Source organism: Castor canadensis, chromosome 1 (assembly GCF_047511655.1).
Source record: "Castor canadensis chromosome 1, mCasCan1.hap1v2, whole genome shotgun sequence".
In the NCBI taxonomy this organism is placed as follows: Eukaryota; Metazoa; Chordata; class Mammalia; order Rodentia; family Castoridae; genus Castor; species Castor canadensis.
In genome coordinates, this window is record NC_133386.1 from 144,919,167 (window position 1) to 144,938,072 (window position 18,906).

The 18,906-nt window shown below is 35.5% G+C and overlaps 1 protein-coding gene and 1 pseudogene across 1 annotated transcript; both read right to left on the bottom strand.

Annotated features, from left to right (window-relative positions):
- Positions 1–6,155: 6,155 nt before the first annotated feature.
- Positions 6,156–6,403, bottom strand: LOC141421406 (small ribosomal subunit protein eS27-like; annotated as a pseudogene).
- Positions 6,404–9,084: 2,681 nt separating this feature from the next.
- LOC109693780 (olfactory receptor 6B9-like) lies at positions 9,085–10,056 on the bottom strand. The gene has a single exon (XM_020175335.2). The coding sequence runs from the start codon at positions 10,054–10,056 to the stop codon at positions 9,085–9,087; it is 972 nt and encodes a 323-aa protein (XP_020030924.2).
- Between the last annotated feature and the right edge of the window lie 8,850 nt (positions 10,057–18,906).

The window sequence follows — 18,906 nt, forward strand, 5'->3', positions numbered from 1 at the left end:
TCTTAAATATTGTGTATCTATAATCTGTCCTTTTCCATCTTGTCCATCCTCTTGACCCTTATAATAAAAGCAATTTTATTTTGTTCAGGTCTTTTTTGTCTAAACTTCATAGCCCTGAATTTAGACTTTACACACAAACTAAGATTTTTATGATCAGATCAGTCTAATGTTCCCAAAATCTAATTGGTATAATTGTTATGAGCAACTTGTCTCACAAGTTCACATCAGAGCTAAGACTTCCTACTATTTTTGATGCTCTTAATTCACTCCACACTGAAATCCTATCATATAGATAGTCTGCATCTACACTGTTCACTGACCTCTGATCATCATGGACCAGAGGTGTCCAATCTATTTCCCAACTCTGAAAGTATTTATCAGTGATAGAAACCAGCTCAGAGAAATAAAAAGACTCACACACTAAGTGAAAGAAATAGAATTGATGTGAGTTATTTAGAAAATGCTCTAAATAGGAAGAAGGTTTTCTCAAGAAAGAAGTTAGATGAGAACTAGGGAAACAGCACAAGTAAAACGCTAAGTGCTTAACTAGGGTGGAAAATAGGTTAAAAAGAAAATCAAAGTTCGAGTCTTAGCAGAGAAATGTAGGTATGCACGGCAAGGGGCTAGGTTCCATGCAAACACTAGCAAAATGGACTACTGTCCAAGACACTTTTAAGGTAGCAAATAGCATGCTCATTTCCAGACTGAGTGATTTTGTTTAAATATAGATATGAACATGTAGTTTTCCAGTTTAAATCCATCAGTGGCTTCTTCTAAGTCTGAACTTTTTATATGGCAGAGTGGATACTTTATGACCTGACCCCCATATTCTAATCTTTTGTCTTTGTCATATACTCAAGCTAAACTCAAGCTGCACAGAATTTACATTCTTCAGTACAGCATTCTTCTTCAAGAATGCATAGTCTTCTACCTGAAATTCTTTCGAAATCTTGCCACTCGTCAAGTCTCTACTCAAATTTAATTCTGTCAAATCAGCTCTGGTGATCCACTCCCCTCATCCATATCCTGCCCATATTTTACAATGGCACCTCTAGCTTTAAAATGTTATCATTTTGCTTACCTGTCACTGCTGTTAGATTTGTGAACACCTTTTTTTAATTATAAATCAAAATTTTAATTTAAAATTATACATTAGTTTAACAGACAACATAAATTGACATTAATTTAACAGAGTAAAAGAAAAAATTGTGACAGCAGTAGATTCTTGGACAAACTCCTAGATAATTGAAAAATCGTGATAAGAAGAGAAGTGTTCCTATGTAAGGAAATTTCAGTAAACATCAGTATCAGAATAAACAATGAGCACTTCTACTGGAGACAAGGCTGAGGTCAGAATAAAAGCTAGGGCTCCCAGCTTTTCCCACTGCACAGAATGTGTGTAGGGGGGAACAAGAGAAGGAAAAGCAAGATACAGAAATGGACAAAATGATTTGGAATCATTATTATTCCAGATAGCATGTCTGGAACCGAGGAAAATCAAGGTATTTTAAATATAAGAGCTCCTGTCAATATAAAATGGGAATTTTAAAAACAACACAGATGGAATAAGGAACAGTCTGTATTTCCATTAGCAAATATATCATGACACCTATATAGAACACATTCCTATACCTAAGAGAAGAAATTATAAAACTTTCAGTGAAGAATTAAATACATAATAAAAGCCTGATGACACAACTCTTACTTGGAAGATGTAACAACATAAATATCTCAGTGATTACAGAAATTCATAGCAATCTAAAATCAAAAGAAACATTAGGGTTTCAAATAAAATTGTGTGAACACCTTGAAAATACCAGTTTTATCCTATTTTTTGGATTGTATTTTATCTCTAGTATCTTGCACAGTTCCTAATTCATGTTTGATACAGAATAAGCCAATGATTTATGGTGTATAATTAAGACCAGATGTCTCACGAAACTGTATTCTGTCTATTTTTCTTTAGGGATGTGGTAGAGCAGGTCACCTCAGTTGAGTTGCTCTTAGAGATCTTGGTACAGCAGTCAGGTCTGTGGAGAGATGTCCTGAAGAATATGGACTTCATCACTTCTTGAGTGTTTGCCTCACCACCTGAAAGGAGTTGCAGAAAGCAAAAGGACAAAAAAATAAAGCAGAGGCTTTGGAAGTGCCTAACTTGAATTCTGGAAAACTGCTTCTCTGTGAAATCCTAGAGTTCCATAACTTTGAGTCCCCCCTAGAAAAGACTCCAGAGTCAAATATTTTATAAGGAAATTAAAACTTATTCTGTTATGGATTCGAGGAAAATGCAACATCACATTGATTTGTACAGGTGGGAAGATTTAAATCCAAAATTACAAGTTATTATTGGGCCCTTTGGATGCCCTTGTTGGATAAGAGCCTTAGATGCGAAAGATTTTTCCATTTGCATATGATTTTTCTGTCTTTGTTCACCATATGTTCCACTCCTCTCTCACCCTCTCTCTCTTTCTCTCTCTCTCTCTTTTGATCTGTTTCTTTGTCAACAACCTCTGCCAGCCTTGTGTGTTGACTCCTCCCAGGGTCTCAACCAGACAGAACCTAGAGCTAGATGGGTCCCAAGACTTGCTTTTCCTTCTTGTCTCTGGTGAAATAACTATTGGGTGAAATAACACGATCTGTTTCTTTAAGCTATTACTTTTGTTTTGAGGGATGCTGGTGGGAGGAGCAAAGCACAGAAAAGAAAGATCTCACAGTGGTGAGAGTACATAGGCAGGTCTAGAGAGAAGCAAAAGTTTATCTCCACTCTCTTCACCTAAGCATTAAAGATTCATAGTTCTGTGTAGGGATAGGACATCAACCATTTGTAGGTAAAGCAAATTCAGAAGTTCTATTTTCTCTGTAACCTAATTATGGCTCGTTTGTCCTTTGGAAAAACTTATCTTGGTTCTTCCTTCTACATTGTGTTATGCTTCTCTTTCTGTTCCTACATCATGTGAATAATCATTGAGAATAATCTGAGGGGGAGGCTAAGAAAGATAACTATCCATGGGCTGGTGGAGTGGCTCAAGCAATAAGAGTGCGTGCCTAGCAAGGTTGAGGCCCTGAGTTCAAATCCTAGTGCCACAAAAAATTAATTAATTAAAGAGGAATATCTACCCTTAAAGATCAAATAAGAAAACAAGTCAGAACCCAAAGCAAAAAAGTACAAGTCAGGACAAAGTACATGTGGAAGAGGCAGTTGGTAGATATATGCTCTAATCTAGAATGCCATCTTCTCTTTCCCCTGCCTTAACCTTTCCACATCTCCTGTTAACATTAGAATGATAAGGCTTTGACCACCATGATTAGACTGGCGGTCTAAGGAAACAGACAATGACAGAGTTCAGTCTTTTCAAGGCTTGGGAATAAAGCCTAGTCACAAAGTAGGGGGTTGAGGACACAAATATAGTATGTGACATAATGTATCTTTGCCTACAACATTATCCCTTACAAATAACTTTCTTGGACAACAGTAAGCAAAAGCTCAGCTACCTGGTAGGCAGAGATCTGGAAGATCACAGGGTCAGGCAAAAAAGGTAGCAAGAGTCTATATCAATCAATAAACCAGGTGTGTTGGTCCATGCCTGTGGTCCCAGAAATGTAGGATGCTATAGGTTGGATGTTTATGGTCTGAGGTTGGCCAAGAAAAAAATATGAAGTTCTACTTAAAATATTAACTAAAACAAAAAAGGGCTGGATATGGGGCTCAAGTGGTAGAGTACCTGCCTAACTACATGAGGCTCTGAGTTCAAACCCCAGTGCTGCCAAAAAATAAGTGAGGTGGCAACAACTAAAGGCTACTGTACAATGTTTGAAGATTTTTTCAATTCCTTGTTAGATGCTTTTATATTAGAAAATAAACTAATAAGGAAAAATTTGATCCCATATTTATAGTATCTATGTACCAAACACTTTTTCTGCACTGAATTTCATAAGCAAAAACAGGGTATTTTTAATTTATAATTTTATTTTTATAGAAACAGAGTTATAAATGTCAATTTATTTATTCAATTAACCTTTATTTTTAAAACTTAGTTGAAATAATTTAAAAATTCAACTAAAGCACAGTATTATTTTAATTGGTTATTTTTTATTCATCTATTGTAGGGGTTTATCCAATATTGTTCCATGAGTATTTATACTGTGTTGGGCTGAGGGCATGGCTCATAAGTGTGAAACCCTGAATTCAAGTCCCAATACCTCAAAAAGAAACTGTTTTTCAATATTTCTAGGGTTTACTAATTCGATTAATTTAATTATTAATAATGAAAACATTGCAGCTCCAGGATATTTCAGATAATTTAGAGACTAGAAAGCTATCCATTTATTATCTCAAGTCAGAAACCTTTGAATTATTATAATGTGTAATTCATGTACCTCAGTATCCGTCAGTCAGTGAGATGATTAAGGTCATCTTTAGAATGTGAGATTGCCATGGGGAAGGTCATCAGGACATCTGTGAATACATGAAAGAAGCTATTTACAGAAAACTGAGGCCAATTTTAGTAAGCTGTGTGCTCCATGGTAAAGATCTCCAGTGTGTGTAATCTAGTTTAAGCCTTGTAACAATTCTATAAAATGTTACTACTATTTCCTGTTTTGTAACAAGGAAATCAAGGTTCAGGACAAATAGTAATTATTTTCCTAGGATGGCTGTATTACCAATATTTTGTTACAAATAGCAACATCCACACTAGCTTGCTTAAACAGAAAGTGAATTTGGTTCTTGCAAAATTTTTGAGCAGACTGGAAGAGAATTCTTTAGACCAAGTCTACAAAACAGCTTTTAACTCCAGAACTCCTTTGTTTCCATCACGAAACATGTTGAGGACTCATGAATCAGCAGCTGTAGGCATCAGAACTTTTGCTGCCTTAATGCACATTAGCCAAATGGATGCCCCACACTCTGCCTACCCCTGCATGTGGCTTGTGTGTGAATCAAAGTCTCACATAGATTCCACATGTAAGTAACTTCCTGTAGGATTTGTCTTCCTGCACATGGCTTACTTCACTTAGTCTAATTTCTCCCAGTTTCATCCATCTCATCTCAAATGACAGGATGTCCCTCTTTCTAAAGGCTGAATAGGTGGAAGAATAAGCTTTAGTGACAGTATGGTGCTTACTGCAAAAAATAATAATGCATGGTACATGTCAAAATTGTTAAAGATTGTATTTTAAATGTTTTCATGATAAAAAAAATAAGTGAGGTGTCAGATTGTTAATTAGCCTAATTTAATAATTCAGCATTGTAAATAAATGTCAAAATATCACATTGTATCTCATAAAATTATCATTTTTCAATTAAAATAAAATTTAAAGCATAATAATTTTTTAAACGTCTCAGGTAAGTGCACCAGATAGGATGCATGAAAGCCTTAGTACTCTGCTTTTAAGCTTTCTAGCCTCTACATGTGAAAAAGTATTAGAGCAGAATGAAAAACTAATCTAGGGTATTTGACTCAGTCATTTAAAAATTGAAGTAGTTAGAAAGAATATTTTTGCAGTTCTGGGTGGACTATTTAAAATTGGAGCTATGCCAGAAAATTTGGATGTTATGGGTATTGTGGCATTAGATTAAAAATAATATATATATTGCTTTTACATACTATATACTATAATATAGTATTGTATATAATACTATATCACATATTGTGTATTATGTTTATTATATATTATATGGCAAGATACTCTTTCGTCAAATATTTATTGACCATTGAATGTATAGTAAGTGGAGATTATTTTCTAGAACTGAGTCATAAACATGTAGATAAGAAGCTTACAATCTAGAATGAGAGTGAATGTGTGCATTAGATTCACTATCCAGAGCCCGTAAAAGTTTTATAACCAAGATATCGTCACACTAAACAGGAGTTAAGCACAACTAGAGACGGTTTCTTCTTAATAAGTATGGAGATAAATTGACACAATCTGGGAGCTGGAAAAAAAAACAGGAGAGCTTGGTAGTTGAGCTGTTTTCTAAAGAGATCATGAATAATCCCGCTCGTCTCGACTTCACTGAGTATTTAGAAGAGCGTGGGTCAAGAACTGTGCCAGATGCTTTCACCTATGTTCATTCCCGTTTAATTTCATACCAACTTTTTCCTTATACTCAAAAATGTTTATTTGGGATGGTTTCCCACTCATTTGGGGTCCTCTTAGTGCTGCTTTCTTCTGAATGACCATCCTTCTGCAAGTCCTGCTTTTCCTCCTATAGTCTGTCAGAGGACAGATGAGCAGCCAACACACAAAACTACCTTTTGTGCGTGGCTAGAGATCATGGTGATGTTATAACATCCTGGGCATTTTGCATCCATAAAGTAGGAACTGGGCTTGGCAACAGATGCTTCTTGTGTTTCCTCATTTCTTCCTGAGAGGAATGAAGGAGATCCTGTGTGAGAGACATGCTTTTATGAGAGGTTATCACTGCCAAAAAGGCTTTCATACCAACTTTTAAATGTAGATGTTAAGGCACATTTTACCGATGAGGAAAATTAAGCACCAATAATCTACGAATGATGCAAAGCTAACAATTTGTAACACCAGAGTTTTAAACTAAATATTTGCTTACAAACTTCATCCACTTTACCAATATTTCCCCACTTACTCAATTCCCTACAGGGCAATTTAAAAGTCAAAATCGCTTACTTACTAGAGGATAGTGAACCTCAGTGAGTGAATTAGAAGCACATGGGAAAATATATTGGAGAAAATTCTTCCACAGATTTTAAAATACAGTCTAATTTACTCTGCTAAGAGAGGAAGAGCATCATTGAAGGGAAAAAGGAAGGGATGGCTCTGAGTGCAGTCAACTTACTTGAATTAGTTCTGGAGAAGTTAAGTGCTTCTTAATGTCACATGGAATCTTAAAATAAATGACAGAAAAGCTGGACACAATATATTTAACACTCAAATTTAAGTTTGCTAACTATGTTAGCTCAGACACCTCAGAATTAATTCTACTGTGGAATCACATGGGTGGAATAAAAGTAAAAGAAATGCTATTGAAATGTGGCCAAAACACTTTGTATTCTTTTCAACTTCTGTCATATGTCATACTTAAGTAGAAATGGAGTTCGCTTATGTTATATTATTGATTTGAATACGTACATGAGTTTTTAAACTCGTGTGTTTATTCCAAGCATTCCTACAGTGCTTTACTTCAATTTGACTAATATTTATTGTGTCATATTATGCAGGATCCCAGAAAGAAATAGAAAACAATTACTGCTGAAATTTTTGAGCAGAATTAAACATCACAACTATTCACAGAGGCCAGGCAAAGTGACAACATCCAGCAAGGGATGTTGAACCATGTGAGGATTGACAAAGCAGAATCCCAGTAACAGCTGCAGCCAGAGTGTCTGAGGTGCAAGTGTTGTACCCATCACTGAAATCACAGAAGCCAGCCAAGGAAGAACTCTCTTGCATTCTCTTTCTCTGTGTCCTCTAATTTCTTGCTGGTGCTTCCTATTGCCCCACCAAATTGGAAGGGAGAACCAGGGTGATAGGTCCACGGGATCAATTCTTCTCACCTCCTTAGAAATGGAGTATGCAAAAGATAAAGGAGGTGCAGAGACTAAACACTGAGTTTCAGGAGTGAATAAAAGTAATAACCACTATGAAGCCCTATAGTGTCAAGTGCTGTGGAAGGTATTGTAGATACAGAGGTTAGTTCCAACTCTAGAGGAACCCACAATATACTCGTGAGGTCAAACACATGAACTGACAGCTGATACCTACCATTCTCCATGCAAAGGTACTGCAGCTGAGGCTGAATATTTAGTCAATTCACTTTGCTCCTGCTTCACCTTATCAGTGACTACTGTTCACCAGGTAGTGGCACTAGTTGAAGGTCTATTACTTGCAGAAACAGAAAATGCCATTATAGAAATCATTGTACACCTATAAATTTTATAGTAGGAGAAAATTCACAAATTGCAATTTTCTGACTGGTAAAGATGGATTTACTTCCTCATGTGACTCCTCTCTTCCTTGTGTCAGTTTACACTCCAGATGTATCAAGCATCTTTCAATTTTTTAAATGTGTTGTTCTCTCTCTTGACTGTTCCTCTTTCCTCTCCCCACAACCCTTGACCCTCACTACTTCCCACCATTTTTCATCTGTCACTACTTCAAACACTAGTATAATAGTACTTCTAGAACATTTTCTCTGAGCATTTTTGCCATCTATCTACCATTTACTTCCACAGTATCCTGTACTTATAATACATAATGTATTGGTGCTTATATCGTCACTATTCATTTCTAATCTATTAAAAGTAACAATATGTGACTTTTGCTTTAGATTATTCATCATTATATCCTCATAGACTATTACAGTAACTACCATGGAATAAGAGCACAAAATATAATAAATGAATTAATAAGTCAAGCAATGTAAGAACTGGTTTGTTATTGAGTAGCTCAGGTGGCTAATATCATCAAAATGGATGTTTCATATTGTGGATAAGTAAACCACATGCATGTGGGGAGAAAACATTGTTAATATTCATAAACACTAGAATGATTCCAAAATTTTAATAACAAATAGAATGAGCAGGTTCAATTTAATTTAAGAATTTTTATGCAGTAAACTAACTTATAAGAGCACTATATAATATACTAACTTTGAGGATGGCTTAGATCTAAATGGTAGAACAATTTAGGAGCCCTGATTAAAAGGGTCAGGATATATAGACAGAATGGCTCTTCCTGATTATTTATTATATATTTAATCTCAACTTAATGAAATTTTAAAAAATTCTCTCTGGTATGCTACATTTCTTTATGTAGTCAACAGATGCCCCAGTGACATCTAGCAGTCGATTTATCTTAGAAAATCTCTCATTACAAGAAAAGTGCTAACAACAGCTTATGCACACTATATATTTATTTATTACTGTTAAATCAATTCAGGATACTTATAAATATACACCATGTTTGTTAATAATAGTACAGAGTTAAAGTCATAAATATTTAGTGTCACCTCTCCTTTATTTTTTAAAAAAATTTTGTATTCTCTGATTTCTTTAAGAATCCAAGTCAGTGGAGCAGTCCTGAAAATAAATAGGATCAAGATAAATTTCATGACATGCTGCATGGCAGCACAGATAAACTGAGCAGGAGGCACTGACCACCTCCCAGGGTCTTCTTGATTGCATTCTTGACTTCCTGGTTCCTTAGGCAGTAGATGAAAGGATTTAGCATGGGTGTAAGGACTGCATACACAGCTGAGATTAGTTTGTTGGAGTTAAATGATGCAATAGCCCTGGGCCTGACGTACATGAAAATCATGGCTGTGTAATAAATTATGACCACAGTAAGGTGGGATGCACAGGTAGAGAAGGCCTTCTTCCTTCCCTGGGTAGAGGGTATACGCAGAATGGTAGACACAATGTAGACATAGGAGAGGACAGTGATGATGAGAGGGAAGATAAGAATGACAATTGCCAAAGCAAAGTCCACTAACTCAGCTGTAGACATGTCTTTGCATGCCAGTTTGAGGATTGGTGAAATATCACAGAAAAAGTGGTTCATGACATTGGAGCCACAGAAGGTTAGATGTGAAATGAAATAGACCTTGATGACAGAGACTGTGAAACCACTCATGTAGGAGAGGGCCACCAACTGCCCACAATAACCTGTAGTCATGATGATTGAATATTGGAGAGGATGGCAGATGGCCACATAGCGGTCATAGGCCATGGCTGCTAGGAGCACACACTCTGTGCAAGCAAGCGAAACAAAGAAGTAGAGCTGGGTCATGCAACCTGTGAAGGAGATGTGCCGTCTCTGCAGGAGGAAGCCATCCAGCATCTTGGGGACTGTGACAGACACATACCAGACTTCCAGGAAAGACAAGCTACTCAGGAAATAGTACATGGGTTTGTGAAGGGAGTTAGTGACCCAAACAGTGAGCATGATAACAAGATTCTCTGCTACCACTAGCAGGTAGACCACAAGGAAGAGGAAGAAGAGCAGGACCTGCAGCCATGGGACAGTGGGGAAGCCCACCAGGATGAACTCACTGACCAGAGTGATGTTCATCTCCAGCATGGCTAACCACTGGAGATAATGAAGATGTCTATGGCATCAGACAAGAGACCAAAATAAGTTGATAATTCAGTCTTCCTGTGAATAAGACTCAAGACAATTTCTGTTAACAAGGACTCTAATGTGATATACACATTTTCCATAAAAATATTTTCTTTAAAAATACTTCCTAAATTAAAATTCACATCTACCCTAACTCTCACTCACCTATTCATAGTGATTGAAATGTCAATATTCATGTCATTTCTACCTTCTTTATTATTGAAGATAAGCCCATTTGTCTCTTTGATATTGAGTCCATTTATCTCTTTAATTAGGAAATTACTGTACAATCATTTATTCCTACCAGAAATGAAATATGGCAGATAGCATTGGGTCAGAAAATCTTCTAAAATTTTAATATTTTAGTGATTTCACAGTCATCTGACCAGCACAAATTCTTCAAATTAGATTCTGAAGATATTTTTAAGTTATAATAACTATTGGAAAAGTCCTCTTAGAAGACAATTGTAAAAAATAGGCCAAGTGCCTCATCAATATTTGCTTCCCTCTACACATCCCCCTCATGCACGGATATTTCTCGCTACTATACTGCAACCTTCTAAAACAGAATGCTGAGAACAATGACTGACAACCACATGGATATTACCTGAATATGGGCGAACAAGTGAATTAATGAATCCTTGGTAGTTTTGAGATTCACAAGACATAGGTGAATAGCAGAAGAAAGATATCTGGGCCTCTACTGACAGAGGGCACATATCAATCAGACTGCATGTCTTTGACACATCCAGAGCTTGCACTTCCAGGATGCTTTCATCACAAACATATTCATAAAATCTGAACATTAGAAATGAGCCATGGTGTCTGTTCACTTATTAGGTTAATATTTCTAAATATTATCCATTGTGTCAGGCTCTGGTACAGGAGGAAGAGGAGAGGCAAGAAAGCACATAAGTGCAATAAAAGCACAGGTATCTTATAAAGCTGAAAGGCAACGTTTGTGTGTGGTGAGGAGAACGGGGGGGAAAGAGAGATATTTTACATATGCTTAAAGCCGGTGATCAGGTCCTGCCTTAAACTGTTGCTACTCTTTCTGATAAATTCCTGCCCACAGTGCTGTTCTCTTGGCACAAAGAAAGTGGTAGGTCATTAGGAGTTCCTTCTGCTGTCCCACTGAACTACAGACCTTGTTGCCCAAGCTCATAGCAAGTGACTGAAGGATGAAGTATTGAAATACAGATTAGTGGCATCAGTATCGTCTTTCCATAGTAGCAACATATTGGCATAGCACAGCACTCTTTGCTGGGTAGAGTATAGATTCTACTTATACTTTCACCTCTGAAAAAGTTCACTAGTGAGGAGTTTCTAGCCTAGCTTTTCAATGACTTTAGCCAAATGTTTTACACAAGGAAAGAAAAGCCTGCTTGGTGTAGCCCCAGTAGGAAGCATCACAAATACAGAGGCTCCTATTCCTTAGGCCATGTATTACAAACCACAATTCCATCATCACTTCATCATATATTTAGCTCTAATAAAATTTGTGTTTTGACTTTAGAATAAGAGAAAGGTTTATAAAGCACTAACCATGCTAGACTGTGTTGCAAGAATTTCATATGACAATACATGGAAGGCACTTAACAAAGGGCTTGATCCATATTTATCCTCTATAAGTGTTAACTGTGATTATGTCACACTGGACTAATATATGTTTACTCAATTGCATGTGTTCACATAGTTTCATTCACATGTACTCAAACACACAAAGTCACTCATTCCCCCTTTTAAACACTTTTCCTATTATATTCTGGAATACAACAATCCAAATTTGTTATAGAACATGATATAACAGCTAAAAAAACCTCCAAGTTACAGCTCACTCATACTTTCTTCCTAATTTACTTTTGATGTATTGTTTTTATTACTTAACCACACCACTCTAAGATAGAAAGGAGAAAAATACAGGAGATTAACCATTTGGGTTATAATACATATATATGGAAATGTCATAATGAAACACCCTGTGTAGCTATCTTAAACAAACAAAAATGGAGAACAAGAAGGTAAAACAGGTCCTATCATGGGTGGCTGGTATCAGTGGGAGGGGGGAGGATATAAGGAAAGGGTATAAGAAGGTGAATATGGTGGAAATATTAGGTACACATGTATATAAATGGAAAAATGAGACCTGTTGAAACTATTTCAGGAATAGGAGGAAGAAAAATAAAGGAGAGAATAATGGAGGGTAATGAATTCAACTATGATATATTGTAAGAATTTTGTAAACATCACAATATACCCCCAGTACAAAAAAAAAGAATAAAATAAAATCACAACTTCACAACTCCAAAAAAAATTGCACCCTTATTTCCTTCATATTTTCCCAAAATCTTTGTAACAAGTGTACCTCCAGTATGCTACAGTTTGAAAGATATAGAAATGTAGACTCATCTCATTCTCTTATCCTTCTTGTAGAAGCAGAAGCACTTAGTGCTGGGCTGTCAATGGTAGCCTGGAGGAAGGGAGGCAAATCCTTTCACTATGATATGGAACTTCTTTTTTATAGTCCTAAATTGACAACATTAACACTGACTGTCATCTTCTGGAACAAGAAACATATCATTAGGATCCCTATCTAACACCTAAAAGATCTTGGCCAACCCCAATTTTCCCAACCTTAAGTAACAATGCATTGTATATTTATTACCCATTTTGTTCCCCAAAATATCCTTTCTCTTTTTTGAAAATGGTACCTGTAGCCATTTTTTCAAGTCCTTCCTTGTCTTTCTTGGAGCTTGTTTAGGGGATCAGTCAGTTTCTATTGGTATTCTCCAACAACTCACCATGGTCCATCTTGCCTTACTCTGAGAATGGAAAACTCTTCAGGCATTTATACTGATATGGAAAAGCAAACTGGTTTGAAGATTCTTATACTATCTAAAGAACCATGTATGATCCTTGATCCTCTGTGTCTGCCATAGCTCCAAGGCAAGAAGACAAGAGAAGAGATATTATAATATATTCAGGGCTTGCTTATGGTTGTCCCATGTCTTCTTCCCAAGGGCCAACTTATATTAATTTTGTTCTAGCTCCAGGGAAGGTTGGTGTGTACTCCCAAGACTATATTCAAGGTACCTGGGAAGGTAACTCTTCATCTACTATTCAATTTCTTTTTACTATTGGACCATACTTATTTATATCTACGGGTTTGGTGTGGTCTTTTCACTTTCCACTATATGCATGGTGATATAACATCAAATTTACTCAGAAATCACAATAGGAAGACTAAGGAGCTTAAAAAGTAACAGAGGTATTTATTTTTGCATCTTCATATGAAATACACTTCCTGTTTTCACTAATCTCTCCCTATGTATAGAGTACTATGATATACATTCTCTGGAATAATCTTTGATGGTATAAATAAAATAAGAAGTTGACCATGTGATTACATGAAATTTGCCATAAGAGAGATGCAAACAAAATGCTCTGAGTATTCTAAGGAGGCAGAAATCCTTTCTGACCAAGAAAACTGAAAAAAGCTTTAATCAAACAGATGTTATTCTAGACTCATGGAAGGAAGACAGTTTGGAAGTAGTATTATAGTAAAAAAATTTTGGTTTACAGCTCTGACCCTATGCAAGCCTCCACTACCATGAAGGCATCCAAAACTGGTCCCTACATCCATGCAGGCACACTATTAGTCCTAGCCCTTGTAACTGCATGCATAAATAATGCCAGCATCCATGCACACACTCTCAGTCAGTTCTGCCACCCCATCTGTAGTCCTAGGCCTTGCTACTGACTAAAGTAACACTGCTAAGGACTCCAACAGCTCTCACAGCAACTGTGGACCAGGGGCTATGTAGTTGTTGATGTTGTATATTGCAGCTGCCCAAGCCAACAAAATACACCATTGCCTCCCACCCAGAGTAACCACATATACTGGCTCATTATACCCTTAGACTCAGACCCATAGCATGCTCCATTGTGCCTCCTCCAGTAGATAGGAGTACTTCCTCACCATAGCCAGTCTATAAAGTCAGGAAAAAGGCAGCTCTTTTCTCAAATGTGTGAATAGCTATGGAACAGCAAGGATCATGAAAAATTGGGGAAACAATATACTATCAAAGAAATGCAACAAATGTCTAATAACCAACCCAAAAATGGAAGCTCATGAATTGTCTGACACAGAATTCACACTAATTGTTCTAAAAATGTTTGGCAACCTATAAAAGAACACAGATAAACAACTTAACAAAATTAGAAAAATAATAAGGAAAAATGAGAGGTCTGAGAAGCAGATAAAACATTAAAATAACCAAACAAAAATTTTGAAGATGATAAATACAATGCCTTAACTGAAAAATGAAACAGAAATCTAGTAGCATACTTAATCATGTAGAAAAATCAGAAAACTTGTGTAAGAGAAGTAAAAGTACAGAGCTTTTTCCTGTGATCAAAGTTAAGTTATTGAAATAGCCTGTTATAACCATAAGATATTTTATTAGAAGCCTCATGATAACCATACAACAAAAATCTACAGTAGATACACAAAAAGAAAAAAGAAAGTTATCAATACTACTTCAGAAAATGATTGAATCTTAAGAGAAGACAAAGAGGAATAAAGGAACAAAGTTTCTAGAAAACAATGAACAAGACAGCAATTGTGAATTTTTACAATCAATAATTACATAAAATGTAAATGGAATCATTCTCCAGTTTAAAGACCAAGAAAGGCTGAATTGAATGAATGAATGAGTGATTTAACAAAATAGACAAAACTATACCCTGCCTACAACAGAAACTTCACCTGAAAAGCTGCACTTGTTCTGAAAGTAAGATCTGAAAAAAAGATTATCCATGCACATAGAAACCAAAAGGAAGCACAGGAAGCTAAATAGACTTTAAATCAAAAACTGTAATTTGAGGCAAAGGATATCATCAGAAAATAATGAATAGAATGATTCATTACAAATACATAACTATTGTCATTATCTATAAATCTAACATCAGAATATCTAAATACATAAAAGAAGCCTAAAGGGAGGGGAAAATCCAGCAACACTATAATACTAATGGAGTTCAACACCCTTCTTTCAACCATGAATAGATCATGAAGTCAGAATCAATAAGAAACTATTGACTTCAACTATCCTTTTGTCCAAATGAACCTACTAGACATATTGACAACCTCACATCCACACATTTTAAATTTTTCTTATTTTATTGTAAATTGACAAAGTGTTGTGGTATAATTTGTGGGGTAAAAGCAAAGTGATGTTATGATTTTAGTACAATGTGGAATAACTAAATCAAGCTGATTTACATATTTACCACCTTAAATGTGTATCATCGTTCATTGCAGAAATGTAAAATTTACTTTCTCAGTGATTTTGAAATATACAACATACTATTTATTGTCAACTATATTCAACGTGTTTGACAATGGATTTTAAAACAAATACACATTCTACTCAAGCACACACTGAACATTTTTTGTGATGTATTGTGTTATGTGACAACATATAATATATATAATGTGACAAAGTCTTAACAAATCTACCATTAAAATCATGTGAAGCATCTTTTTTTTAACCAGAATGGTATGAAACTAGAAATCAATAACAGAAGAAAACTAAAAATCTCACAAATTTGTGGAAACTAAACAACATGTTCCTGAACACTGCATAAGTCTATAAACTATATATTTTAGCTACAATAAATCAATGCTTTTATACTTAAAAAAGATATCAAAAAGGAAAAAATATCTTGAGGTAAGCAAAATGGAAATAAAACTTACTAAAACTTTCAGAATTCAGTAAAAACAGTTCTGAGAGGATGTTTATAGCAATAAATGTCCATATTATGAAAAAAGAAAATCACAAATAAACTGCCACTACATCCCAAGGAACTTGAAAGGGAAGAACAAACTAAACTTAAAGTCAATAGAAGAAAGGAAACAAAGAAGAAATAGAAATCAGAAGAAATGAAATAGAAATCAGAAAAAAAAAGATCAATGAAACTAAGCATGCATGAACAGATGAATACATAAAGAAAATGTGGTTTATCTGTTACAATAGTATGTTATTCACTCTTTAAAAAGGAAGTTCTATCATTCATGACAACATGGATCAATCAGAGGACATTATGCTTAGTTAAATAAGTCAGAAACACAAATACAAATGTTATCTGACAAAAATGTTGTGTTCATAGTAACAGAAAGTAGAATGGTGGTTGGCAGGGCTGGGGATGGCAGAGAGGAAACAGAGATTTTGATTAAACAGTGCAAACTTTCAGTTCTAATATGAAAAATTTCTTAGAATCTAACGCAGAGCATGGTGACTGCAGTCAATAACTTCTAGTTGAAAGTTGTCATGTGAGTCAATGTCAAGTGTTCTCACAAGAGTAACTATGTGAAGTGATGAAGGGTATGGTAATTAGTTGATGGTGGCAATCACTTCACAACGCATATATATGTCAAATCATCATATTGTAAATATCAAATAAATAAAATTTTTATTTGCCATTCATACCTCAATGAAGCTGGGATTAAAAAGGGAAAACTATAAGCAAATTCCACATATAAATGGACATGAAAAGTTCTAAAAACAAAAATTTAGAAAACTGCTTTGTGCTGACTATACAAATACGGAATATTATCTGTGTTACAATATGAACTATAGGCAGGATTTTTTTTTTTTTGCAGTACTGAGGCTTGAACTCAGTATCTACACCTTGAGCCACTCCACCAGCCCTTTCTCATGATGGGTTTTTTTCGAGATAGGGTCTCACAAACTATTTGCTTGGGCTGTCTTCAAACTATGATTCTCCTGATCTCTGCCTCCTGAATAACTAGGATTACAGGTGTGAGCTACCGGTGCCTGGCTACAGACAGGATTTGATCAGTAGGAACAAGGTTAGAGTGTTAACCAGTTTACAAGGACTAGCACAGGAAAGAATATAGAGAAATAACAGCAAAAGTTGAGAAGACAGAATAATGAAGCCTCTGCGGTGACTAGAGGTCACACCCACTGCCTGTACTCCAGGAAGGATTCAGTCATTGAATGAAAGCTCTGAATTGTGCACTGTGTGCTAAGAACAGGAAGGGAGGGTAACCTTTTGTCTGTCAAGTTGTCTACAGCCTAGTGAGCTCTTTGGCGTCTCAGTGCCCCAAGCAACCATAAAATCTAGATTCCACTGTGAGAAGTTTTGCAAGAATGAAGGCCCAGTTAGATATACTTGTGTCTAGGTGAGTAACTGAAAGTGGCTAAGAGGACCTGAAGCAACAACCTGAAAAAATGTAACTCCTAGAGAAACTTTGTCCAGTCCTCAAGGATCTGAATTAGTCTATATGTGACTAACAGGAATTTGATGGAAGAGAGTATACACAGCTCTTCCATCCTTCTCCACTCATATTCTTTGTCTAAGGGCATAAATGGAGTTGACACTAATTCTGTAGAGGCTAGGACCACTAGGCTTCATTAAGTGAGACTGAAACATGAAAGTCAGAGAAGGTAATCTTACCCTAAGGAACAATTGCTTTTTTTTTAAGTTAATTATGCTCGTTTACTACATCAAAATAAAATCCAAGCTATGAAACTCATAAGGAAAATTTCACAGTCAACTATGAAACATGATTTTAAGATGTTTATGACCATCACATTTTTAAAACCAGAAAAAATTTTGGAAGATGCTAAAACCATAATCATATAATAATAATACTTTTTACTGTATCATGCTTTCACAAATTCACAAACATTGCCTCATTTGATCATAATGGCAGTGCATGAATTATAGAGAAGACATTGATAGAATCATTTTACATATGGGGAAATTGAGACCATGGGAATTTATGTGATTTGTTTTAGTACATGCTACATCTAGTAGAAAAACTGGAATCATGATCCAAAATTTCATTTCAATTCCTGAGAATTAGAAAGCATGTTAGATGTTAGTACTTTTATAATAGCAGTTTCTGATTCAATCATATATTTTAAAAATTAAAGTATTAGCTAAAATGGTATGGCAAAATGACATAATAAATATTTGCTCAGTCCATCTTTGTTAAAGGGTAATATTTTAGAAGAAAAGTGTGTCTCTTGGTTTTTCTTTTTTATTTTATTTCCTCTTACAAGCAAATTCTAGCAAAGAGAATTGAGTGACTATTTCTCTCTAGTTTCTGTGAATATACTCAGAAAAGGCAAGCAGGAAGTAAAAGTGATTCGCCTTGACTACAGAAAAAAATGTTCTGAGGATGCCAGTGTTATATACTGACAGGGCAATTTTGTTCATGTCCATAATGGAGTTAGGGAGCTTGAAGTTTGATCACTGCTTTAAAGTACTATGTTATCCTAACATTAAGATAATCAAGGTAAATAAATGGAACAACTTTATTTATTTTTAGAATTATCTTATTTGATTTTCTTTTTTAAAAATTTTTATTATTCATTTACTCACATTTGCATACATTGTTTGGGTCATTTGTCCCCCTGAGCCCCTCCCCCACCATCTCACCCTTCCCCCCTCACTTCCAGGCAGAACCTGTTCTGCCCCTGAGGAACAATTGTAAGAGAAAATGAAGAGCATGGTCCTAGTTCTCTGCATTATATGGAACACTCATGCTTGCTGGCACCCAGCTGTGATTTCTAAATGAACTGATATAATTTTTCAGTGATAAGTGTATAAAGCAGCAATTATACACCAATTATTTTTTAACTCTTTTATCAATCAACTAAATTTAAAAGCATACATATATAAATTTCATAAGATTTCATCCATGTAAAAATTCAAGAGTTTTCTCAGAAGAATGAAGTGTTTCCTGTACACATCCTCAACCAAAAGGGAATGGTCAAC